At 34.3% G+C, this 25,304-nt stretch overlaps 1 protein-coding gene across 1 annotated transcript in view; it reads left to right on the forward strand.

Annotated features, from left to right (window-relative positions):
- Window positions 1–2,126: 2,126 nt before the first annotated feature.
- The window catches only part of LOC129942876 (transforming acidic coiled-coil-containing protein 2), a 67,947-nt gene continuing 44,769 nt past the window's right edge, over window positions 2,127–25,304 (forward strand). Inside the window, exon 1 of the mRNA XM_056051994.1 lies at window positions 2,127–2,295. Coding sequence (XP_055907969.1) covers window positions 2,233–2,295 — 63 coding nt within the window. The 5' untranslated portion in view covers window positions 2,127–2,232. The remainder of the gene's footprint in view (window positions 2,296–25,304) is intronic.

Genomic DNA, 25,304 nt, shown 5'->3' on the forward strand with positions numbered 1-25,304 from the left:
TCACGCTTTGATCTTCCAATTGTGTCAATATCATCTGCGTATCCGAGTAATTGGATGGACCTTTGGAAGATTGTGCCTCTAGTGTTGACGCTTGAGTTTTGCACAATTCTTTCCAGAACAATATTGAAGAAGTCGCATGACAGTGAATCGCCTTGTCTAAAACCTTTTTTAATATCAAATTCTTCGGTGAGATCTTTTCCGAACTTGATAGAGCAGCCTGCATTCTCCATCGTCATTCTGCAGAAACGGTTAAGTTTGACATGGATGCCAAAACTAGACATTGCTCTGTAGAGCTCTTCCCTAGATGCTGTCATACGCGGCTTTAATCGATGAAGAGATGGTGGGTATCGATTTGAAGTTCCTGGTTTTTTTTTCAAAGATCTGCCGTAGTGTAAATATTTGGTCGATAGTGGACTTTCCTGCTCTGAAGCCACACTGATAAGGAACAATCAGGTTAATGAAGAACGTTCACATAATACGGCAGAGAAGATCTTATATGCAATGTTAAGGAGACTGATGCCTCTCTAGTTGGCGCAATTTAAAAGGTCTCGTTTCTTATGTATCGTGCACACTATGCTGAGATTCCACTCATCGGGCATGCATTCTTCTGACCAAATTTTGCAGATGAGTTGGTGTATGCTCCCTACCAAGTCATTGCCTGTTGCTTTGAATAGTTCGGCAGTTATGCCTTCAGCCCCAGCAGCTTTGTTTCATATCAATTAATTTACTATAAACGCTATAAATCTGTGAGTGTAAAACTATAGTATATTCCTAACTTATTTGTTTATCTTAATTGGTAGAGACATTATATAAACATTTTTAATAATTTTTCTATCTACCATGCAAAAAACTAATTGTATTTGTCAAAATTGACAGACAAAAAGTTGTGCAGTCAATCGTAGACAAATTTTCTATCAATTAATGTTCGACTTATTGCAATAATTTCACTCGTCTAAACATCCAATTTGTTTGTATTTTAAAATAATTGTACGATTATCCAATGATTGAATATTGGTTGATGTTCTTTTCAAACAACATCATACATTTCTTAATTGGCAGAAGGTTTTTGAGCAGGAAACAACAACAAAATGTACAGGATTTGGAAAGAATTTGATAACTACGAAAATCGAAAGAATTAATAAGTTACCGTTTAGCAAAATAACAAAAAAGAAGTTTTATTAGGGTTGGGTTCGAAATCCAGTATGGATCATAATACTGTATTTAAAATACTGTATCTAAAAATACTGTATTTCAAAATACTGTATGATCAAAATACTTCTACTAATATTATACTAATATTTCAAAATGCTGTAAATAGGCCGACAAATAAAAATCGTTTTAATAATGTAAAAAAGTGCGCCCTTATTTCATTATCAAAACGATTGTTATTTGTCAGCCTTTTTACAGCATGTTGAAAATTTTAAAAAAAATTACTTTTATAAAGAATACATCACAATATTTTTTCATTGCCTTAATGTTCTAATATACTTCCCTTGAATGATCTGTTGTTTTCATATTCCCTGTCGAGATCTGTCCCATAAGTCTACCAATTTTATTGTTTCCCATAAATTGTCAACCTTGTAAACAGACAATAATTAGTTGCAAGATAAAATTCGGCAATTGTCAGTCGATTTTCTACTAAAAAATTGTCCAATACTTCGATAAAATCAACCAACCGTATAAATGGACAAGTTTCACTTAATATAAAATTGACAATTGTTGAAATTTTGATATTGAAATATGTAAATGACAAACATTGCATTATTTTAATTATATCAGCCTCCTTTTATTTTGATTATATCAGACATCTTTAATCGGTGCCCAAAAAAAGTCATTTTTGTATTATGAAAATAAAACATTTTAGTAAAAAACAAATTGCATCATCATCAGTGTAATCGCAACTTATGTTTTGAATAAGTGCGCTTACACCTCAATTGGGAAATGTTCATATCATTTTATCCATGGCTGCTAGATGTCACTTAAAAAGGGGAATTTTTATTTTTCCTTAATGTTGGCAAAACTGCTTGTTGCAAATCCAAATCGAATTTGTTTTTTATGCAACGGAACTTTTTTACTTTGCATCGAATTGTATTTGGAATTCGAATTATTATTAATTTAATTTTCATACAAAACGCGTGTGTAAGTGATTAGTTATTAAAGTTTATTTTATAAAACAATTTCAAACAGTTGCTATCGGTTTTGCTTGAGCATTATTTGTGAAATTAAAGCATAATGGATTCAGAGGAAAATAATTTTGGTCGACCGGCTTTGAAGGAGATAAATTCTAATGAAACTGTAAGTTAAATTCCAAAATTTATAACCAACGGAACTTTCTTTTTAACTGCAATATGATTGTCATTTAAATTCGAAAAAAAACGAAAAACAAAAAAGAAACAATAAGAAATCGGCTTCAGAATTAGGAAGAGAAAGCAAAGATGACCATGCGCCCTGTTGATCCTTCATAATCAAAACTACGTCTTTTGGGTTTGTCATTTTCCATTACGATTTACGAACTATTCGCACAGTAAAAGGACGTTTTGTCAAATCTGTCCAAAAATCAAAATAGAACACAAAAAGAACTATAAAAGTTATTTCTTTTATATTTTGTTTGTATGAATAATATTGTGTTTATATAAATATAATAACAATTGTGCACTTAATTTAGTCAAGATAAAACTTAATTAAATAAATAAGAAACGAATATATTTGGTGCAGTATAAAGTGAACATAATCGATAATAATCTTTTTGTCTTTTTGCCCTTCACGTCCTTCTGCAGCTTCTCTCAAACACGACACGGTTTGTATTTGTTTGTATATTATTATAATTTTAATTTTGATGGAATACTGACTTGACTGCCCACACCATCCTCGAAAATCAGCTGTTCTCAATTCGTATTTAATTGGATTAAAAAAAATGTAGCATAGATTTTACCTGCATGTCTGTCTCGGCCTGCATCTATGCACAAACTCGGGTTCGGAAGTGTGTCGTCTGATGTGATAAATCATGCACTTTTTTTTCTTATATTTTTGGTTGTTTTCCTAAAATCGATTAAATACATATTTCGCATAAATCAATAAAAAGGCTTTTTGTTTTAATAAATGCTATAGGGGCAGGCTACCTATACACAAATAGAAATTATTAACTTTCTCATGACAGCTAAAAATATATAATAAAAGGTGCGTGTTGTAGAATTTGAATCATGGCACCTTTGAATTCTTTATTTACCTGACCGGTTAGGAAGGGCAAAGTATTTTTTTTTTTGTTAGTTTGTGCAAAAGAATTCGCTTGTGATAGTTTGATAGTTTCTTTGGTATTTTAGGGCTCTAAAATGTGTATGACTAGAAGTTTGTAATCAGGGATTATTAGAAAAATCCGTGATGGACAATTTTTCAAAGATATTTTGTAAACAAAAAAATGGAACGAAAACTTAGACCTAGAGACTCCCAGCTCTTGAAAATTTGCATTTTACATAAATGACTTAAATGGACATGATCTACAAATGTTTCGCAGAATCCGAAGATTCATTTAAAAAGCATTTCGCCGGAAGAAATGCTTTTTGAGGAAGAAACGGTTCTTCATCTTCTCTGCACATGCCCTGCTCTAGCTCGAAAACGCAAGAATTACCTAGGAGAATATTTCTTTAACGAACTAAACAATCTAAATCATATCGGTATAATCAGCCTCTCACGTTTCGTAAGGGACTCAAGCTGGTTCCAATGAGCTTATGAGGAAGCCTCAAGATTCATGTGGTATCACAATGGGCCATTAAACTGGCCTAAGTGTGTTCGTTTCCATCTTGTATAACCACTATAACCTAACCTAACCTATATACATTTGTAGGAAGAGACTGGGATTGAGTTCGGACCTAATGCATGAAAAACAGCACAATGCTTAAATTAATAACGCAATGTCAAAGAATCTCCAGCATCTTTTAGGAAATGTATAAATGCTTAATGAAATAATAGCTATTCGGAAATAATGTTTGATTTGTATTTTTTGTTAATTTTTTTTCTTCTACATTATCAGCAATTAATAACAAGGCTGTAAGGTTTTCGTCCTGGCAATAAAATTGCACTTTTCCAAATGGTTTTGGTGGCCTATAATTCAAATCCAATTTGAACAAAAAGAGTCTGGGATGCGACACACACTGATAACTTCCTATCCCGTGGGTAAATTTGTCTTGCTTAAAAGGTTTGATTTCAAAATCTGTTTTTGTAAACAAGATTTTTAGTCGAACATACAGTGTTGGATCAGGGGAACATCGTAGTAGAACCGCAGTCGATGCTGAGAATATGGAAAGATCACTTCTCCAAATTATATAACGGCGATGACGAACCTAATTCCGCTGTAAGGGAGATAGAACCATTTAACCTCGGCGACGCAGATCAACAATTGCGCCTACCCGACCTTGACGAAGTGAAGATAGTCATATCTAAACTTAAGTCAAACAAAGCTGCTGGAGCTGACGGCATTGCTGCTGAACTATTCAAAGCAGCAGGCAATGACTTGGTACGGAGCATGCACCAACTCATCTGCAAAATATGGTCGGAAGAAAGCATGCCTGATGAGTGGAATCTCAGCATAGTGTGCCCGATACATAAAAAAGGAGACCCTCTAATCTGCGGCAACTACAGAGGCATCAGTCTCCTTAACATTGCGTATAAGATCCTCTCTGCCGTGTTATGTGAACGTCTGAAGCCATTCGTCAACAACCTGATTGGTCCTTATCATTGTGGCTTTAGACCAGGAAAGTCCACTATCGACCAAATATTCACACTACGGCAGATCTTGGAAAAAATCCATGAGCTTCAAATCGATACCCACCATCTCTTTATCGATTCTAAAACCGCGTATGACAGCATCTATAGGGAAGAGCTCTACCGAGAAATGTCTAGTTCTGGCATCCCTGTCAAACTTATCCGTTTGTGCAGAATGACGATGGAGAATGCACGCTGCTCTATCAAGGTCGGAAAAGATCTTACCGATGCATTTGATGTCAAAAAAGGTTTTAGACAAGGCGACGCACTGTCATGCGACTTCTTCAACATCGTTCTGGAAAGAATTGTGCAAAACTCAACCGTCAAGACTAGAGGCACAATCTTCCAAAGGTCCATCCAATTACTCGGATACGCAGATGATATTGACATAATTGGAAGATCAAAGCGTGATGTCAGTGGAGCGTTTTTGAGCATTGCGACGGAAGTGAAGAAGATGGGTTTATTGGTCAATGAGGGTAAGACAATGTATATGCTGTCATCAAAAAAGGACACTAAACGACGACGTATTGGACAAAACGTCACCATGGACAGCTATAACTTTGAGGTAGTTAAGGACTTTGTCTACCTAGGCACCGCTATTAATGCAGACAACGACACCAGCGCTGAAATCAAACGAAGAATAACTCTTGCAAATCGCTGCTTCTTTGGACTTATAAGGCAATTGAGAAGTAAAGTCCTCTCTCGAGCATGTAAAATCACCATCTATAAGACACTCATCATCCCGGTTCTCATTTATGGCGCTGAGGCCTGGACCCTGTCAAAGAAAGATGAGAGCGTCTTAGGATGCTTCGAAAGAAAAATTCTTCGGGTAATTTTTGGTCCCGTACGCATAGATGGAGAATGGAGGAGAAGATATAACGTCGAACTGTACGGGCTGTACAGCGACACTGACCTAGTTAGCAGAATTAAAGTCCAACGGCTTATATGGCTAGGTCATGTAGAGCGGATGGACATCAACGCTCCAGCCCGGAAGGTCTTCGAATCCAATCCCGAGGGACGGCGCAGTAGAGGAAGTCCGCGACTCAGGTGGCGCACCCAGGTGGGAGAGGACCTCAACCAACTTGGCGTGCGAAACTGGAGACAGCTAGCTAGAGACCGAGCTGGATGGAGACGCATGTTGTTTGAGGCCCAGGTCCGCCCCGGACTGTAGCGCCACCTTAAGTAAGTAAGTATACAGTGGTGGACAAGAATTTAGCACACTTGTTAAAGAAAATAAAAACCATTTAATTTTCAATTTGTTTTCTTATTATTTGTTATCTTATAAGAAATTAGTTGTATTTTATTTACATTACATATACTACATAGCACTATGTTTTCATAGTACTTCATCAAATATGTTTAAAATCTGTAAGAAGAAAAAAGGATGGAATGTATAAACATTCATTTTTCGCCTGGACGCGATTTTAGCACATTCAACAGTTTCTTGATAAAATTTTATTTACTGTTATCAATTCTAAGTTTTTCTTAGTATTTGGTAGCGAACCCTTTATTTTGCAGTACAGAAGCAATTCTTCTTGGCAAACTTTCAACAAAAGCCTCACATCGTGACTTTGGAATTTCATACCAAGCATTTTGAAATGTGTTAAATTGTTTTTTTTTTTTTTTTTTTGCTCAATGTGAAATTCAACATCGTTCCACAAACTCTCGATCGGGGAATTGTGCTGGCCACTTAAAAACGTCGATTTTATTCACCTCTAGGGCACACTTGACTAACTTTGAAGTGTGTTTAGGGTCGTTGTCGTGTATGAAGCGTCATAATAACCTCAAATTATCCTCTGCGTAGGGAATCATATGATCCAACAGGATATCTCAGTACACGTTCTGGTCCATTTTGTTGTCAATTTTTACGATGCGGCCAACGCCGTGCCATGAAAAAGCAGTCCAGACCATAACGTTGCCTGTACCTTGGTGTACCTTGGATTATATTCCCTGTTTTTTAGACGCCATGCATATTTTTTCCCATCCGATCCTTCATTTTCAAGATCAGACTTATTTTATTTTGAGCACCATTTTCTAGTTGCCATGACTAGTTAATTATTTTAAATATACAGCTCTGTGAAAAAAAAAATAGCACCATGTTGCATTTTGTACTACTCTAACAAATTGCGTTTTTCTCTATTAATGATAACACAACGCATCTACTGAAAAGTATTTCTATTGCATTCATTAGTATAATGAACAAGGAAATTTTTCTAAAACTGTTACTTTTTCCGTTGATTTGAGATAAAAATTCCCGTTAACCGTTAAGACCCTTAAGGCAAATGTGTGAAAAAAAATAGCACTATGTAATTCTGTTGAGAGTTTTGGTAGAAAATATTCGTGTTTTCAATTTTTTTTACATTTAATCATATCAAGGTAAGGTATTTAAATAACTTAAAATTAATAACTCATAAATACTATGTGTTAACCAGCTAAAATGGGTCGCGGTAGACATTGTACTCAAGAACAACGTTCCTTAATAAAAAAATTAATTTCCGAGGGAAAAACATACAAATACATTAGAGAACTAGTTGGCTAGTTGGATGTTCCAATAAAATGATATCAAATGCAAAAAAGTATGTTCCCCAAGATGAAAAAAGAGGAAGAAAACCGAAATTGACTCCTTTCGATGAACGACGCATAACGAGATTAGTAAAAATAAATCCATTTATTACCTCTAATAAAATAAAAGAGGAATTAAATCTACCTGAGACCACTTCGACAATAAGGAAAAAGCTGACAAAGAATAATTTACCTGCTAGAAGTCCCAGGAAGGTACCCTTATTGACAAAGGTCAACTTACAAAAACGGAAAAAATTTGCAACAGATCACTTGCATTTTGAGCCTACTAAGTGGCGTAATATACTATGGACCTATGAGTCCAAAATTGTTTTATTTGGGACTCCTGGTACCAGAACTTTTGTCCGCTGGCCAAAAAAATAAGGAGCTAAAGCCAGAATACACGATTAAGACAATTAAGCACGGTGGCGCAAAAATAAACATATGGGGATGCTTTTCATATAATGGTACTGGTCCCATATTTTGGATCAAACCCATAATGAACGCTAAAATTTATGTTGACATTATGAGGGAAGCCATGCTGCCTTACGCTGAATGGAATATGCCTCTCAAGTGGGTTCTGCAGCAGGATAATGACCCTAAACATACGAGCAAATTAGCAAAAGATTTTTTCGCTAGAAATAGGGTTCAGGTTATGGAATGGCCGGCTCAGTCGCCAGACCTGAACCCCATCGAAAATCTTTGGGCAGATGTAAAAAAAGCCGTATTTGAAGCCAAGCCGAAAAACACATTGCAATTATGGGAAGCTGTGCAGGCTGCATGGAGAAATATTCCACTTCAGCGATGTCAAGCATTAGTCGACTCTATGCCACGACGTTGCGCCGCTGTACTTAAATGTAAGAGTTATAAGACAAAATATTAATTAATTGATATTATTCCAAATCAAAAACTTATTGATTTTACCCAGAATTTGTACTTTTTTACCAATTTCCAATGTTGGTGCTATTATTTTTCACACAAAAAAAGTGGTATTTTTTATTTTGATAAGCATAACTTATTTAATTTTAGTTATAATGGATAAGTGTTTACGTTTATAGATTACTTTATCTTCACTTCTGTAAAATTTTAACTATCATTTGTTTAAAAAAATCTTTCATTTAAAACTACAATAAGTGGTTGGTGCTATTTTTTTTCACAGAGCTGTAGATCATTAAAGGAATATTTAATTACTTTAAAACTAAACTTTTAAAAAAAACACAAACATTAAAAATACACTTTGATTGCAAAACGGGCTAAATTTATGTCCAGCTAAAAACAACGCAAATCACAAACAATCTTCATTTTTCGCAAAACGGTATTTTACTTTTCAATCATTTACATATTTTTATTACCATAATTATAAGGTAGTCATAGTAACAACATAAAAATTAACCGTTACTTGCAAGTAATAAAGAAATGAAAGTAGGAAAATATTTGTACTCTTTTCAATGTGCTAAATTCGTGTCCACCATTTATAATAAAATTTATTTAAAGTCGGTATCTCTACTCGTTCTTGAGCTATGGACGACGAGAAAAACTTCGCGAACGTACGTACACAAGCATGTACAGACATCTTTCTAAAATTCTTTTATTTCTACTTTAGAGCCCTTGAAACGTCAAGAAATGTCAAATTTTTAATTCTACAAATCGGATCGATTACAATAACTTCCTATGGAAAGTTAAAAGTGTATCACGTCAGTTTTTTTTTGAAAGATACCTATAACTTTATAAAATTAGCTATCTAAATTTATGAAGTAGCTTTTTCCAATAATTTTCTGATGGTTTTTCAAATCTTTTCTTCAATATTCAGTTAAAACATTAACATATATTATTTCATATAATATTCGATACATCTTCATAAATTGTAACAAAAATCTTTAAGAAACGCTAAACCATTTTTGCTAAGACGCTTTTCAACACAAATAGGAAAACGTTTTAAAAGTAAGTTTTGTTCTTGTAATGTCTGAAAAATTACATTATATCAAGTTTTTGAATTATATTGAAAAACATACAAAAATGTGTTGAAAACGGTTTTTTTTTTAAACTTTAGCAAATAAAGGTTGATTTTTTAAAAGCTATAGGAACGTTTTTCAAACAAAAAAAACATACAACTCAGAAAAATGCATGAAATCATTATTTGAATCGATAGTACGGTCCATATAATTTAATGTTTGAAGATTATTTCATGCGAATGTTGACCTTGACTGCGCCTTAAATGGTCCATTCGCTTTCGGCAGGTATCTCACGAATAACTGCTTCAATGTTGTCTTCCAATGCGTCAATTGAAGCGGGCTTGGCTGTATGGACATGAGCTTTAACATAGCCCGAACGTGAAATAAAATGTTCACCGAACTCGCCTTTCAATAAGTCCATTGTTGCGCGTGCTGTGTCGCATGTGCCACAGTCTTGTTGAAACCACATGTCATGCAAGTCAAGCTCTTGTATTTTGGGCAAAAAAAAAGTCGGATATCATCTCACGGGAGCGCTCACCATTCACAGTTGCGTTACGATTCGCATCGTCTTTGAAGAAGATGCCACCGGCCCATAAACCGCAACAAACTGTTACTTTTTCTGGATGCATTGGTAGCTCTTGCAATGCTTCTGCCTGATATTCACTCCAAAATTAACAATTCTACGTATCCATTGAGCCAAAAATGAGCTTCATCGCTGAACACAATTAAATGGAAAAAGCGCGCGATGAACTTTCTTAACAGAGCACGCATTTTGATAATATAATTCAATAATTTGCATTTTGATAATAAAATCCAATAATTTGCAAGCGGTGTTCGTTTGTAAGACGATTCATGGTTAAATTATAGACCAAACTGAAGATGTATGACAGTGAAACAAAACACGAAACGTGCGTCAGCTGTTTAAACCAGTGTTGCCCAAAAGTTAATAGATACAAAATTACCCTTTAGTTTAATTAAAGCTTGGATTTGAAATCTTCACTTAAAATTAAGTCCGAAACGTATTTTTCAAAACTACTAAAAAATATCAAATTTAAGGTTTTCTCAAAATAACTTATGGAATCAAGTAAAGACACCTATCTAATAAGAGTTTCCACGCATTTTATATGTACATATGTATATCCAAATCAATTTTAAACTTCTATGAATTCCGATACACCATATTACGAAATCCGTTCGCAATACAAAATTATATGAGATGTACGAAAACAACGTGTTTGTCAATATTTTTTTCGAGATTAGTAGATTCGGAATAGAAAATTTGTCGACCAGTCCTTGCTTTCTGTTTTTGAATGTTAAAAAACTGCAGATATGTATATGTTAGGATTTTCCCTTTTATTGTAATTGTGCAAGTTTTCCTTCTGTTTCGATATAACAACTTATTAACGAATCTTTTTCAAATTATATTTTTCCGAATGAGTTAAACGTGTCTATCAATCATTAGATACAATTTGAAAAAATTGTTAGTCATGTTCAAGACAAATTTAAATCCAACATAAATCAACTTGTAAGTAAATATTAACATGGTTAAAGGTAGGCCTACCAATTCTAAGCTAGTAGAATTTAAAAATATTTGCATTAATACTTTAGACAATCAAAAAACAAACTCATGCGATTTACTTTTTATTGACTTTGTAACAGCATTTAATGGGATTAATTTACATATACCCCTAGAGAAACTTCAAGTATATGGCTTCCACAGATCGCTATTTAAATGGTATTCTTTAAATGTATTTAATCGAAAACAATATTTTATGATTGGTGACTTTCTGTCAAAAAAAAATAAGGTAACTTCTGGTGTTCCAAAAGGTAAATATGTAGGTTAGTTCCCCTATTATCTTCTTAAAACTTATCATTGCTTCATGAAGGACGAAAATATAAATTTTACTTCAGAATGCTCTATATCCTTTTCTAGATTGATGGAAGTCTAATGATTAGGTGTTAAATATTGACAAGCGCGCTTATATGGCCTGCAATGGAACCGTGTTAAATATTTATCAAAACTATTCATTAAATAATTTTAATCCTCTTAAATTAATATTAGCATAATTGAATTTGAATTTTGATAATCCACACCGCACATCTTATGATTGATTAAAAATATTGGACCAACATCAGATGCTGAAAAATACCCTCAAATCATTATACTCCTACTACCGTGCTTCACTGACTTCTTTGTGTATTTTAAGTAAACTTTCTTGTCTTTTGGCCTTCTCACATACATTTTTCCATCGGAAGTAAACAAATTGATCTTCGTTTCATCCGACCACAAAACTTTATTCCAAAAAGAACGGTGTAAGTGTTTGTTTGCAAAGGGAAGTCTTTGTAAATGTAATGTTTTGCTTGGTTAAAAAATGCAACTTCTACCAGGAAGACTTGCTTCTAAATATAAGTTGGTTTCTTACTTTTGTAGCTGTCACTGATCCGTTTAATTCATTTTTGAACTTTCTTACCAATAGTGTATCAAAACGCGAAGAAGTTTATCTTTTTCTTCAGCTTGTTTCTTCTTTAGGCGTAAATGTAAACTCTTAAATATTTTTTTCTTCCAGCAGTTTAAAGTTTTTGCAATTCCAACCATCATTTTTCCAGCGTTTTTAAGTTTTTTCATCACTTCGCTTTCAAAGGGAGTATAATGTAATCCACGACCCATATTTATTACAAGTTATCTGGCTTTTAAAAATGTTGTTTAGTATCGAATATAAAACATCTGACAAACTTAAAAACAAACTCAAAACTCCTATTTGCATAAAAAATAAAATGCACGACTGGGTCGCACGAACTTGCTCCTGTATGCAAAGAGTCTGTTTAAAAAAGTACTTATATGAGATTTAAAAATATACCCGTAAAATAAGTTTGGCTTCAAAGATATAAAAGCCATTTGAATTGTCAAAAAAACCGCACGATGTTTGTAAATATATGAAAACCATAGTACTCTCATGAGCAGAAACTTTAAGGGCGACGAGATGCCGAGTCGTTGGCGTGGCGTTAGTATCGAAAGTGGAGAAATTCAGCGGGAGCGAGAGAAAAATATTATTCCCATTCACATAAGCAGCCAGCAGAATAAGGGAGATAATTAATTTTCGACCCAAAAAGTCAACACAATTTCCTTCATTTTATTTGAGTCTATCCCCGTATAAGTTTTCACATAAAGATCTTCCATATGAAGGTTGATGAATTTGTTTTTGTTTTATTTATATCAATGCACTTATAACAAACAAAATGGCTTAATATTGTATCTAATAAGGGGATGAAACAAACTTTTGCATGCTTAAGTCAGCTGTTTAGGATCTTTTACCGATATTTGTTTTTATTTACATTCATTAGTCTGCTTTTACTTGGGTACGATCTTTGTATATGAAAAATGTTTTCTATTATCTATAAAGCTACAATGCGATTCATATAGATTCAACTTGTTCCTTAAAAGCTTTTTTCCTTTAGATAGCTTTATTGTAATTTCATATTAGAAGAACCAGGATGGAAAATAAATAAGATAAGAAGGAGGCAGACCATGAATGTTTAAATTGCAAGGCGATCGCCTATTGGTTGTGTAGTTAGGTAGCAGGTAGATGTCTAAAACGACCATAGAATAGTTCACTTGGCGTGCTTAGCTTTATGCAGATAGATAGATAAGGACATGTTTATGATGATAATGAAGGAATGTTATTGGTGGCTAGAAGGTACATACTACATTCCTTCTTTACTACAAGTTTTCAGCGCGAACATGGAGTTATTACGTTCAGTTTATTTTTTTCACTAAAGTTTTAAAAAACAATCATACAAACAAGTGCAAGAAATTGCTGTTCATGTGTTGTTTACAGTCAGGCTCTTGTGCGTTTTGGGTTTTAGTTAAGAAGTGACACGTAAGCAGTAGTTGTAGAAGTTGTACGTGATACCTTTATAAATAGGTATAATGTGTATGCGTTGAAAAAGTGATTCTAATAGAAAATACATATACTCTTTCTGGCCCGTTTCTTTAACTTGTAATAAGTATTTATTTTTTTATATAGGCGAAGGCCAAGTTGTTTCACAACCTTATTCGTAAAAGAATAAGAACCTTATTCGTATATAATAAAATCCAAACAATTAAAAATTGCATTTTTGTTAATCAAATATTGTTAAGGCAATATAGGAGCTTATTCAGAAAAAAAATTATTAAAATCAGTTCATAAGTTGCTGAGAAAATTAAAAAACAAAATAACGGTTCTATGAGCGGTACTTTTCCTGAGCAATACAAAAATATGGTTTTCTTATAAAAAGAAGCCAAGTTAAAAAATAAAATTTAAGAGAAAATTTAAAAAAAATCTATCGGTTTGTTTTTGAGAAAATTCGAATTTTCGTTTTTTGACCAAAAAAATTGTATGGGGGCCACTGTTAGTTTCGATCTTAAAAAAAAAATGAAAAAAAAGCCTAACGCGAATCTGCTCAAAACCTTAACTTCTAAGTTTGAACTCAATCGACCCAATGGTTTAGGCTGTAGGAGCGTGGACAGACAGACAAAACCGACCGGACGGAATCGCGGGACCCACTTTTTTCGACTTCTCTACCATCGTAATATCATGTTTGATTAAAATCTCGAGTTCGAAATTTTGCACGAATGTAAAACTTACCATATAGTTCCTATATGTCGCAAGTAAAAAACGGATACTTACGTTAGAATAACAGTTAAAGTAGGTTGTTTCTATTATTTTTCCCAGGCGAAATTATCATTGGCCTCGAACTTTTTCAGTTAAGTGAAAACAAAAAGTTGTTTGAGAGCATTATTAGGTATAACTAAAATAAAGAAAGACTAACGACAAAAGACTTAATTGCTAAAAAAATATTGTGTATTAAAAAATTATGAAGACACTTTTTTCTATTATTTTTTCCAACACTGTTTGTGCTCTAATAGGATTTGAAACAATTTTTTTAAACAATTGTTGTGACATGTGTACTTATAAGTTGAAGCATTGAGAAGAGGGAGTTAAGTGACATTTTTGTTTTTTTTTTGTAGAAGATGACGTGAAAATCACTTAATTCCTTATTTCTAGAAAGTCTGTTTCGTACGTTATTTATTAATATTACTATTGATATGAATGGAATAATATGCAAAAGGTCTTAATTTATGTGTATAGGAAAAATTAGGTTTTCCTTCGGCTTTTTTGGTCACTTTGATCGTTGCAATGAAAGAAGGTTGTTACATTAGCTTTTCCCGACGTTCTTAATGCATACTTGATGTATACTTTTCATAGAAAAAAAGAAAAACATTTCAGGGATATTTTTGATTTGGTTTCTGTGTTTAATTTTTGTTTGGTAAAATATTTATTGTTCCACACTTTTCGGGACATTTTTATATTTATATGAATAACTTTGTAAGCACTATCTTACTTTGAAAAATGAAAGTTCAAGATGGAGAACAGAGAAATATTTCATAAACATTTCCGAAATGGTTCGCGTTCTTCAAGACCAAGGTAGACAATTCAGAACCTTTTTAGAATTGTTTTGTTTATGTTTCTAGAACAAATTTAAAAGAATGCAAATAATGGCTACAGTCAAATGATTGGGGAAAAATTATTGCAGCATTTCAAATAAAATTATCAAAACTTTAAATTTTATGAATGCAATCTTAATTTCCTCATCGATAACACTAAAAAGCAACTTAGCACTCTGCTTTATAAAATGCAGGTCTAAAGAATTGTTTAAATACGTTTCTCACTATTGATCACCTTTTCAAGGTATACAAACATCCAAAGTTAAAAGCATTACTATGTTTCCTTCGAATTACACTTCGACCTTATCCTTTACATCATCATTTCCTTGAAAACTTCTTACTGTCAACACAGTTTACAATACAAACAAATTGATTGAAAGAACTAAGAAAAACTACTGGCGTTATGTTTATCCATCACTACCTTCCAAATGCATGCCTCTTCTCATGGATCAAGCGTAACTTTATATCGCGAGTAGTAGAGTATTAATTCGACACTCGTAAACAGCTTGCTTGTTTAATTTAAACATTACTTCTTTCAAAATCTTTCTCTATTACTTTGCCTTATTTTATTCATGATTTTGGTTTAGTAACAATTAGTTATGAAACACGGTAGTACCCGTGGCATGATGGTTAGTGCGTTGGACTGTTTCCCTAAAATCAACAAGATATTCAGAAAAAAGAACGACAATGACCTTCCGAGTCTGAAACTCCAAAGAACCGAAGAAAACAGAGACGTACTCATGACAGCGCAAATAGATCCAAAAGAAGCCATCTTTGACGATGACTTTTATATAATTGAAGATCCGAAGGAAAAAGTGGAGGCGGTGGGAGCTGCTTTCCAGCAAGTGTACAAGGTGAATGTTAGCATTCGCCCCAACCACGACCTGGAAAACAGAGCCCTTCTTAATCACTTTTACCTTCGAAATGATATGACAAAATGGCGATCTGAGAACCGCGGTTTCATGCGGTTCAATGACGATTCCTTGGCAAATGCCATAATCGCCGAGCAAACGGGACCAAGTCCTTTGTTAGTGACGAAGGTTGAGCTTCAGCTCATCTTTAATTCAATAAAAAACAAAAAGTCATCAGGTGTCGATGGTATATCCAACGTTGTACTAAGACATTTACCGATGGAAGCAATTGACATTTACACCACACTCTTCAACAATGCACTGAATAATGCATATTATCCAGTGCATTGGAAGACTGCTGTGGTTCATCCTCTCCCAAAAAAGGGAAAGGACAACTCCAACCCGTCAAATCTTCGGTCGATAAGTCTTCTTCCGAGCATCAGCAAAGTTTTCGAAAAGATCATTAATAGGGCTCTGACTAAGTGGGCTGCGGACAAAAAAATAATTCCGGATAAACAGTTCGGGTTCAAGGCGGGTCATGACACAATTCATGCTGCGTCTAAACTCGTTTCTGATATCCAATGGAATAAATCAAAACAACAATGCACAGGTGCTGTCCTGGTTGATTTGGAAAAGGCCTTTGACACCGTATGGTTAGAGGGTCTTTACCTAAAACTGAGCAGGCTTGGCATTAGCAAGCCATTGTTGTATATACTTTATGATATGCTTAACGGTAGAAAGTTTGTTGTCAAAAGTGGCAATGTAACTTCTACCACAACATTCTCAATTAAAAATGGTCTTCAACAGGGAGCGGTGAATTCGCCGATTCTCTTCAGCATTTACACCAGCGATCTGATAGGTAGTCTTACAAAGGCAATTGCGTACGCCGACGATCTAATTGCGTACAGAACGGCCCGAAAGGTTGAGGTTATTAGAATTCTCTTGCAGCGTGATTTCGACAAGATTCAGCGATATTGCGACGACTGGAAACTGAAAATAAATGTCCAGAAGTCAGAGACAATTTTGTTCCGGACTCCGTTGGCTGGGGCCACGAGGGATACGTGTAAGAATTGGCGCAAGATGGTCATCGTTGATCTTCACGGGCAGCCATTGGCGAGCAAAAGTGTAGTGAAGTACCTCGGTATCTGGTTAGATCAGTATTTATATTTCGACAGACATATAAATGCTGCTCTGACCAGGGCCAGAGGAGCCTTCGCTCTGACGAAACGACTGTTTTTTAGCAGTCGGCTTGACCCCAGAGTGAAGGTAATTTGCTACATGGCCCTCATACGGCCAATGATCGTTTATGGTTGTCCTGTGTGGTTCAACGTTGCCCCTTCCCAGATGGAAAGGTTTCGGGTGTTCGAGCGGCAGTGTTTACGACGCTGTACCGGCTTATATCGAACAGCCGAATCTTCTTATGTGCATTATTATTCAAACGAGGTCCTATACAACGGGGCTCGAATCAACAGAATTGACAATTTCGTGATAAAACTCGTTCGAGGTCACATTGCAAGAGCTATGTCTTCGACCAACAATTTAATTTTCGGGGCGTTCTATCCGAACGACGAGTATTTTGAGAGTGCACGCTTGAGCGGCTTCATTCCCCCAGAGGCATTCCTCTTTTTAGATAGATGCGGTCTGATACAGGATAGATTGGCAGTTCCGTTAATCTACCACGTCAGACGAAGAACCGTGGATAGGCGACTCCTGTACAATCGGGACGTCATGGCACAAGGCGGAGCAGAGCTCCTTCGGTTCAGTAGGGCTGTGTCCGAACGGGACCGAACTGATAGGGTGAAGCAGGAGAACCAGTTTTGGTGGCTTCAATCGGCACTTGATAATGGGTAGTCGGGATGGGGTTTAAGCCTTGGCCGGCTTACATACTTGTTTTATAGGTTTTATAGTTTTAGGGTTTAGTTTTAAGTAGAATAGGCATGGTGGCACGAAAAAAAAAATTACAAAAAAAAAAAAAAACAAAAAATAATAAAAAAAAAAAAAAAAAAAGACAACGAAATATGAAAAACAAAAATGTTAGATAGTTAGATTTGCTGCTGTGGTTGTTAAAATTTAAATTGAAGTAAAATAGATCTTAAAGCCGAAAGGCATTAGTAATTAGTGTTATAGTTTAGCTTAGAGTGTCCGTATGGGACCATTAAGTTAGTTGTAAGTTATGGATAATTAGGCTAGTTTTATGAATTTTTGTCTAGCTTTAAGATAGGTTTAAGATTGAACTAATAAAAATGAATTTAAAAAAAAAAAAAAAAAAAAGTGCGTTGGACTGTCATGCAAGGGGTCTTGGGTTCAATCCCTGCCTGTGCCAGCTTAATTTAAAAAAATTAATTTTCGCGGGTACTACCTCTTGCGAGGAATTGACAAATCCTTCAAGAGTAATTCTTGTCATGAAAAAAGTGCTTTCTCAAACTAGCCGTTCGGATTCGGCCTTAAATTGTAGATCCCTTCCATTCCTGATAACAGTACTCGCACACAGGAATGGTTGAGAGTTGTAAGTCACTAGGCCCTGGTTCTTCATGGACTGTTGCGCCACCAAAAAAAAAAGTTGTTTATAGCTAAAGGCGACTTTATATTGAGTGAATTTTAAGTTATTGTTAAATAAGTTTTAATGAATTTTTGATAAGATTAATGAAAAATTGAAAATAAGACTGAAATACAAGTGTTCCAATTCGTCTGGAGAAAAATTAAGCATCGTTCAATTACAATGTTCCCCATTTGATTTGATTTGATTTGAGTTATGAAACAACACAAATTGTCTCTAAAAGTTCGCTGGCTTTAAATTTCAAAACATTATTCGTCATGAATTCTATTCCCCATTGAATTTTTTTGTTTTTTGTGTAAGCGTGTTATTTTTATTCTCTTCTATATAGGAACTTTAATATCCGAACACCCCAATTCACATATTTTTGCACTTAAGATCTTTTTTCAGTTCAGTATAAAGTTCCAATAATAGATGTAAATGCGGAAGGACATGTTTCTCTTATATTTTTGTCACTTCATTAACATCAGGAAGTTCATTCAGTTTCAGATGTTTTTCCTTTCCACTCACTCTTCAAGCTGTTGACTTCTTTTCATTTAGTAGACCAAATTTTCAATTGACGGGGCTATGTATCACAAAATTAAATTGAAATTTTTCCGAATTGATAAAGCTATTAGTTTTTATTTCTCCACGTCCAAATGCATGAGGTGTGGCCCACTAGGTGTGTTATTATGTCACACCCCTTCTTATAAAACATTTATTTGTTTTGGGTATTTTTTTAAACCATATAAATTACTGCGACTCCTAACCAAATATGGTTTTTGTTTTGTAGATTTGTGTTCATTATTTTGAGTGCAATTTTCCCAAAGCTAAGCCAACCGACGACGACGACCAGTCGACCACCCAGCCAAGAAAACCTAACAAAAAAGATTCACACAAGTTCATAAAACTGTACTATGAAAGTAAAGCCTCCAAGTTGAAAAAAACACACTCTCTTTCTATGATGTGAGCCGTTGTTTTTTGTGCGTTTTCTATATAAATCGGTTTGCTAGGTCGTGCGTCCGGGGATGACGTGTTGCGTGCCGTAGCCGCACCACACCGCACTGCACAGTTAAAATTTCCTCAACGAATAACTTCTTCAAAAAATACATATAGAATAATATAATCAGAGGCAGCAAGTAAATTTTATTTATTTTTTGTTCAGTTTTAATTACAAATTCAAATTTTATACCTGCCTGATGCCATTGCTTGCTTGTCCGTTGTCGTATATCCGAACCGTAGCGATGGTATCATCATTTTTCTTCGCTCCAATATGCGAATATAGGTGGTGTATGGATGACGTTCCGTTGTGGATTTGCTTCTTTTAGATTCATTTTATGAGTTTGAATTTCTTTTGTTATTTTTACTCAGTGCTCATCAAATATTTCGATGGACGTTGTAGACACGACTGATGTATTACTTAACTGCAAGGGGGGAGGGGTAAGTTAAAAAATAATAATAATACAAAAAAAGTTATCCCCCCATTGGGAGCAAAATACAGTTTTGTCCAAACTTCTCTGTGCCGATTTCTGGTTGATATTGACAACAAGTGCAAATAAGTTCCAGTGCAATTTCATTTACAAAAAAAGAAAATATTTTTATAAGAATCAATTTGAAGACAGTTAATTTGCAACAATTAATTTTTAAGTTGCATAATAATGGGCAACTACAGCAGTAGGAATAAGGTACATCTCCTTTCATTGTGATCTTTGTGAATATTTAAAATGCGAACAGCTTTTGATTTTGCTCAGTGTATGTATGCAGTTTAAATAATATCATAATATGTGTTTAATTAAGCAATATTAATTTGACTAAATACAAAATGAATTAAAGTCTTAAAATGGTAATTAAATTAGTTTGATACTTAAAAATCAGACAATGAACAATTCAAATTAATATTCGTGTTTTAAATGTTCCAAATTATGTTTTTTAAAAACACTGAGATGGGCTGAGAGAGAGGAGACTTAAAAGGTTAAACATTGCTTGTTAAGAGTTAATACTTTTATAAACGTCTGTGTGTTTTTCTTTCAAAGTGCGGATGTCTTAATTGGCTTCTAAAAAAGTAGTCTCTTTTTTTCAACTTTAAGCTTTTTTAACAGAGTAGCTTTTAATTTGGGAAATTATGTTTCCCTATAATTAAGTGTAAAGAACAACAACGCAACCCATTTAAGATATTTCAAACAAAATTGTATCGACTTGAAGTACAATCAATACATTTATGAATGAAACTCGACTTTGTTGACATAGCCAACGCGTCCATATTTGCAGCGGCCGAATCGTTGGACCCAACTTTTGATTTTTAGGTCATAATAAAACGGCCGCTATTTCGCAATCAATATTGGATTTGAGCTCTTCCCATTTCGTTGCTTGTTGGTATAAACCAATGACTTAACGTAGACCTAATTAAAATAGTCTAGAGACGTTAAATTGCACAAACTAGGCGGCCAATTGACTTGCTTATTTCTTGAGATATCATGTTCATGAAACTTACTCTTCAGTTAACCGATTTTACAAACCCATTGAGCTAAAAATGGGATTCGTCACTGGCGCATATTCTCCAGAGTTCAATCGAAGAATGTAAGTCGTTTCAAATGGTCCATCGGCTTCAATTCTTGAGTCAACTTTATCTTGTTTGGGTTTAAACCAAGATCCTTACGCGATAATTCGGTCTGAGCGATGCCAATTTGTGAGATCGATTGATAATTTGGTTATGAATTAGGGTCGAAAATTGGAGTTAGCGCTCTTAAAATTGCGGTCACTGACTCCGAATTTTGGTACAACATTTGTATAATTTGCAGAGGTTGCTCATTCGTCGACTTATGAAAATATTGAGTTTATTGAATAAATTGATAATGACAGTTTGATGATTAGTGAAAAGTTGCGTTCACAAATTAAACTCAAAATCGTCAAGTCCCTATTGGAAATCCCCACATTATGAGACCGACCGTTCGCTTTTCGGGTGAGAATTTCTATTTAACATTTGAAATTGGAGAAAGGAAAATGTTTGGTCTTCACTAAGAAAAACGGATAAAAAGTGACAATTGTTTGTATATCTAAAATTAGTTTTGTATATATTATAAAGTTAGCAGGATTGCCATTTTTAAGAAAACGAAACTTTTTGGCTTTCACGTCAAAAAAAACTGAAAAAAAGTCATTTAATCAAAATTCAAAAGTTGTCACGCTAACTGCTAACCAAAACTCTAGGATGAGAAGTTTGTAAAATTTATGAGGAATATACAAATATTTTTAATTTTGAAAAAAAAAGCTCAGGCCGATTTTTCATCGAAAACCTTTATATACTAACTTAATAATAACTTTTTTTGCAATTCTGGTATTCCAGAGTAAATTTTGTAATTGTTTTATGTAGAATAATGCTTCAGCAATGCTGTTATGTATTCCACATTAAAGAGTCCGACAAAGTTCATTGATCCCGGAACCTTATATTCAGCTCCTCCCACAATTCTATACCGTTAATATCGGTTGATTTGAAAATACCTCACTTTTCGCTTGTAGAAATTATAACTTATTAACTGAACTTTCCTGCAAGATATGCAGACCTAAGCACATATTCAAAAACTAACACTTGGTGAGTCCTTTCAAGTGATAGATACAAAGTTTAGCAATAATTTGAAGGTTTTTTGAACAAAGCAATAAGTTTTGACGAGGTTGATGGGTTATATAGCAGTTTTGGCAATGCTCCATATACATTACTTTGTAAATAATGAAGGCTTTCCGCTTAATTTTTCATGCACGCTATCCGGAATGTTACACCGATGGGACTTAGTTCGCACTTCAGTGTCATTCTTTTGAACGCAACTGTACGTTAAAATCTTTTAGTAGAACAAGGACCAAGTCTGCTACTCGTGGCATTTAAATTAATACTAAGTGTAGTTTTTAACATAACAACTTTATGGGGTTAAAATACTTCAGAAGAACTGATTATGGAGTAAAATCCAGTACAACTTTTTTAAAATCCGAGTTGTTCGAAATTGTATGTTTTTTTGACCCCGCTATCTTCAATTTTCCGTAAGCTCTATTGGGTTTAAGTCTGGTCTTTGAAATAGTGTTTGAATTACTTTCGGGCAATTATAAAACAAACATTCTTTTAAAATTCGAGATTTATGCTTGAAGTCTACATATACAGTGATGGACAAAACAATAGGACCATTTTTATAGTTCTTAGTAACAAAAAACTTAAATGTTTTGTTTTTAGACAACAATTTTTTTTTTAATTTGATATTTATAAAAACAGAAAATAAAGAAAAAAATATTTGAATGGACGAAACAACAGGACCATTTATTAAATAAATTATTTTGTTTGTGTTTTTGATACTTTCTACACTTGGTTTTTAGTATTTGGTGCTATAACCCTTGTTTTTCACCACATCTTGTAGTCTTTTTGGCATTGACTCCACAAGTTTGCTGCAGGTGCTTTGTGGTATGACATACCAAGCTTTTTGTAAGTTGTTCCACAAATCTTCCTTATTTCGTGATTTTTTCCAGCGACTATTCCAAAGGGTTTAAATCTGGAGATTGAGAAGGCCAGGCCACTACATTGATCATTTTTTCTTCTATCCAACTTTTGGCTTTTCGAGATGTATGCTTCGGGTCGTTGTCTTGCATGAACTTCCACCTCAACGACATTTCATATTCGGCATAAGGAAGCATAACCTCCTAAACTATTTGTGTGTATAAATGCTTGTCCATTTTCTATTCGATTCGATAAATTGGGCCTACACCGTACCACGAAAAACATCCCCACGCCATGATGTTTCCACTTCCGTGCTTTACCGTTTTCGTAGTATATTGTTGTTGTCTGATCCAACTAAATTTATTTTTGTTCGTTAGACCATAGAATGTTTCGCCATTTTTGTCTATTATCTGGGCCTACCCAATTTAATTGTTGTTTGGCGAATTTTATTCTATTCTGTCGGTATCTTCTGGTAAGAAGTTGTACTTCCTTCTTGTACTCGGACTTCTTTCAAAGAAATGCTGCTCTTCAAGCCGTCTCCTAACTTTCACAGATAGGCAGGTCTAGCTCCTTTTTAATATCCCCAAAAGACTTAAACAATTCCTTCTTAGATAAACGTTTAATTTGAGCATCAAGTTTTTGGAATATTTTCTGTGATCTGCCTATTTTTGCGTTGGTTTTTTGGGGCTGTAGTGCATTATACACAAATGTCTTGGATCTCTCAATTATTTTGGCAACTTCCATCTTGCAATAGTTTGAGGATAATTTCTCTCATGGTTTGAGTGCAATGTACTCCGCGCCGCATTTTTTCTTTCTTCTTGTGAATTCTCTTTATAATTAAAAGAATTTTATTCCAAGAATGCTATTCTGTAAAATATTTTATTAAAATCACAATAATTTCAACATACATTTAAGCAGAAGTCACCTAGTCTTATTGTTTCGTCCACCTCTAATGAATATTTTTGTATGTTTGTTTATTTTTTCACAATAATAAGCAGTTTATTCTTAATTATTTTTGCTCGAATCAAAAGTTTAACGTTTATTAACAATGATTTACACAAGAAAAAGTATAACCGTCTTCATCTTAAAGAGAGAGAGAGCTCATTGTTAAGGCATCCCTACTGGTCTTATTGTTTTGTCCCTCACTGTATCTTACATACGTCCAAAGCTTGAGTATATCTCCCATCTCTGCTAGTGCTCCTGCAACTTACTTAAGCCTCTTGGATAGTATTGAACGTAGAGCATTTAAATTAACAGATGATAATATCATCATAAGTTCATTTACTTCGCTTGAACATGGTCGTAAGGTCTCTTGCCTGACCCTTTTTTACCTTTATTTGAACGGCTTATGCTTTAGTGAAATAGCCAGTTGCATTCCTCCCCTTAAAAAGTTCAACCGTAATACTCGCGCTTCTATTAATGCCTATCAGAATACCCTCGAGCCCAACGTCGGCCGTACTGTAAAATACAGAGATTCGTTCTTTAGCCGTACTACGCGAATGTGGAATGCCTTACCGCACTCTGTCTTTCCTAGTCATTGCAATATTCAGGAATTCAAAACTAATGTGCACCGACATCTCCTTTTAAACTCTCTCTCCACTTCCTAGTGCTTACACTGTGCCTATTGCATAATAAGGGTACTAATATCCCCTTGAGTGTGTGCTTATTATAAAAAAAAATTAAGGTGGAACTAAATTGTGGTAAAAATACCTATTGATTCAGGATACCTTTTAGTCCATGATTTCGTCTACGAAAACTAAATTGTCAAACCATCACCGAACCTCCACCATGTTTTACGATCGGTAAAAGGTTTGTTTGTTTAACTCTGTATTAACCTTAATACAGTAAATTTTAAGGCTCGATCCTTTGTGATGGTAGAAAAGTTTTTCAATTAATATGAAAGAACCAAAGACTAAGTACCACAAATAAGGAAATCTGATGATTAGTTGTCACCCGTGAAGTATATTTAATTCCAACCATGGGCTGTTGTAGTATTCGAACCCTACATTAAATTTATTTTTGTCTGCAAAAATAGCAGTTTTCCAATAGTCTAATTCATTATCATTTATTTATTTTTCATAGATGAATTGTTTTTTTTGAGCCACTCCGACACTATAACCATTTTCTCTGAAAACGCGAGGCTTGGTTTCTGGGTCGACAGGCTTACCACAAAAATAATTTGTAACTCAGTGGCAATTTTTGGGCGCTTATATGCCTATTTTTTATAAGATTTGATCATGGTATTACTAGATCCTTAGGCGGCCAGGTTTAGTTGAATTCTATTTGACGTCCTTATTATATTTTCAACCATACTTTTTGAAATATTTGACTCTGATCAAAAGAAGCGTTTTCCCTTTTCGACCCATACTATGCTAAATAAAAAATATGGTTAACGATAAAATGAACAACTAACAGCCCTATTATGGCTTTCAACTATCAATTATTTGATAACTTCTATCAATTATTTGATAACTTCTATCAATTATTTGATAACTTCTATCAATTTATTGATAACTTGGTATTGTGAGTATCAAATGATAATTTTTCACCCATTGTGAATACTAACCAATATACGATTGTGAATGTTTAGTGTTTGACGTTTGTCATTTGTGTTGAGTTATTGTGTTTTGGTCTATAAATAATTTCGGCGGAATAATGTAAGTTGTTTTCATGAAATGGTACATGCCTATTTATC

Source organism: Eupeodes corollae, chromosome 1, assembly GCF_945859685.1.
Source record: "Eupeodes corollae chromosome 1, idEupCoro1.1, whole genome shotgun sequence".
NCBI classification, from domain to species: domain Eukaryota; kingdom Metazoa; phylum Arthropoda; class Insecta; order Diptera; family Syrphidae; genus Eupeodes; species Eupeodes corollae.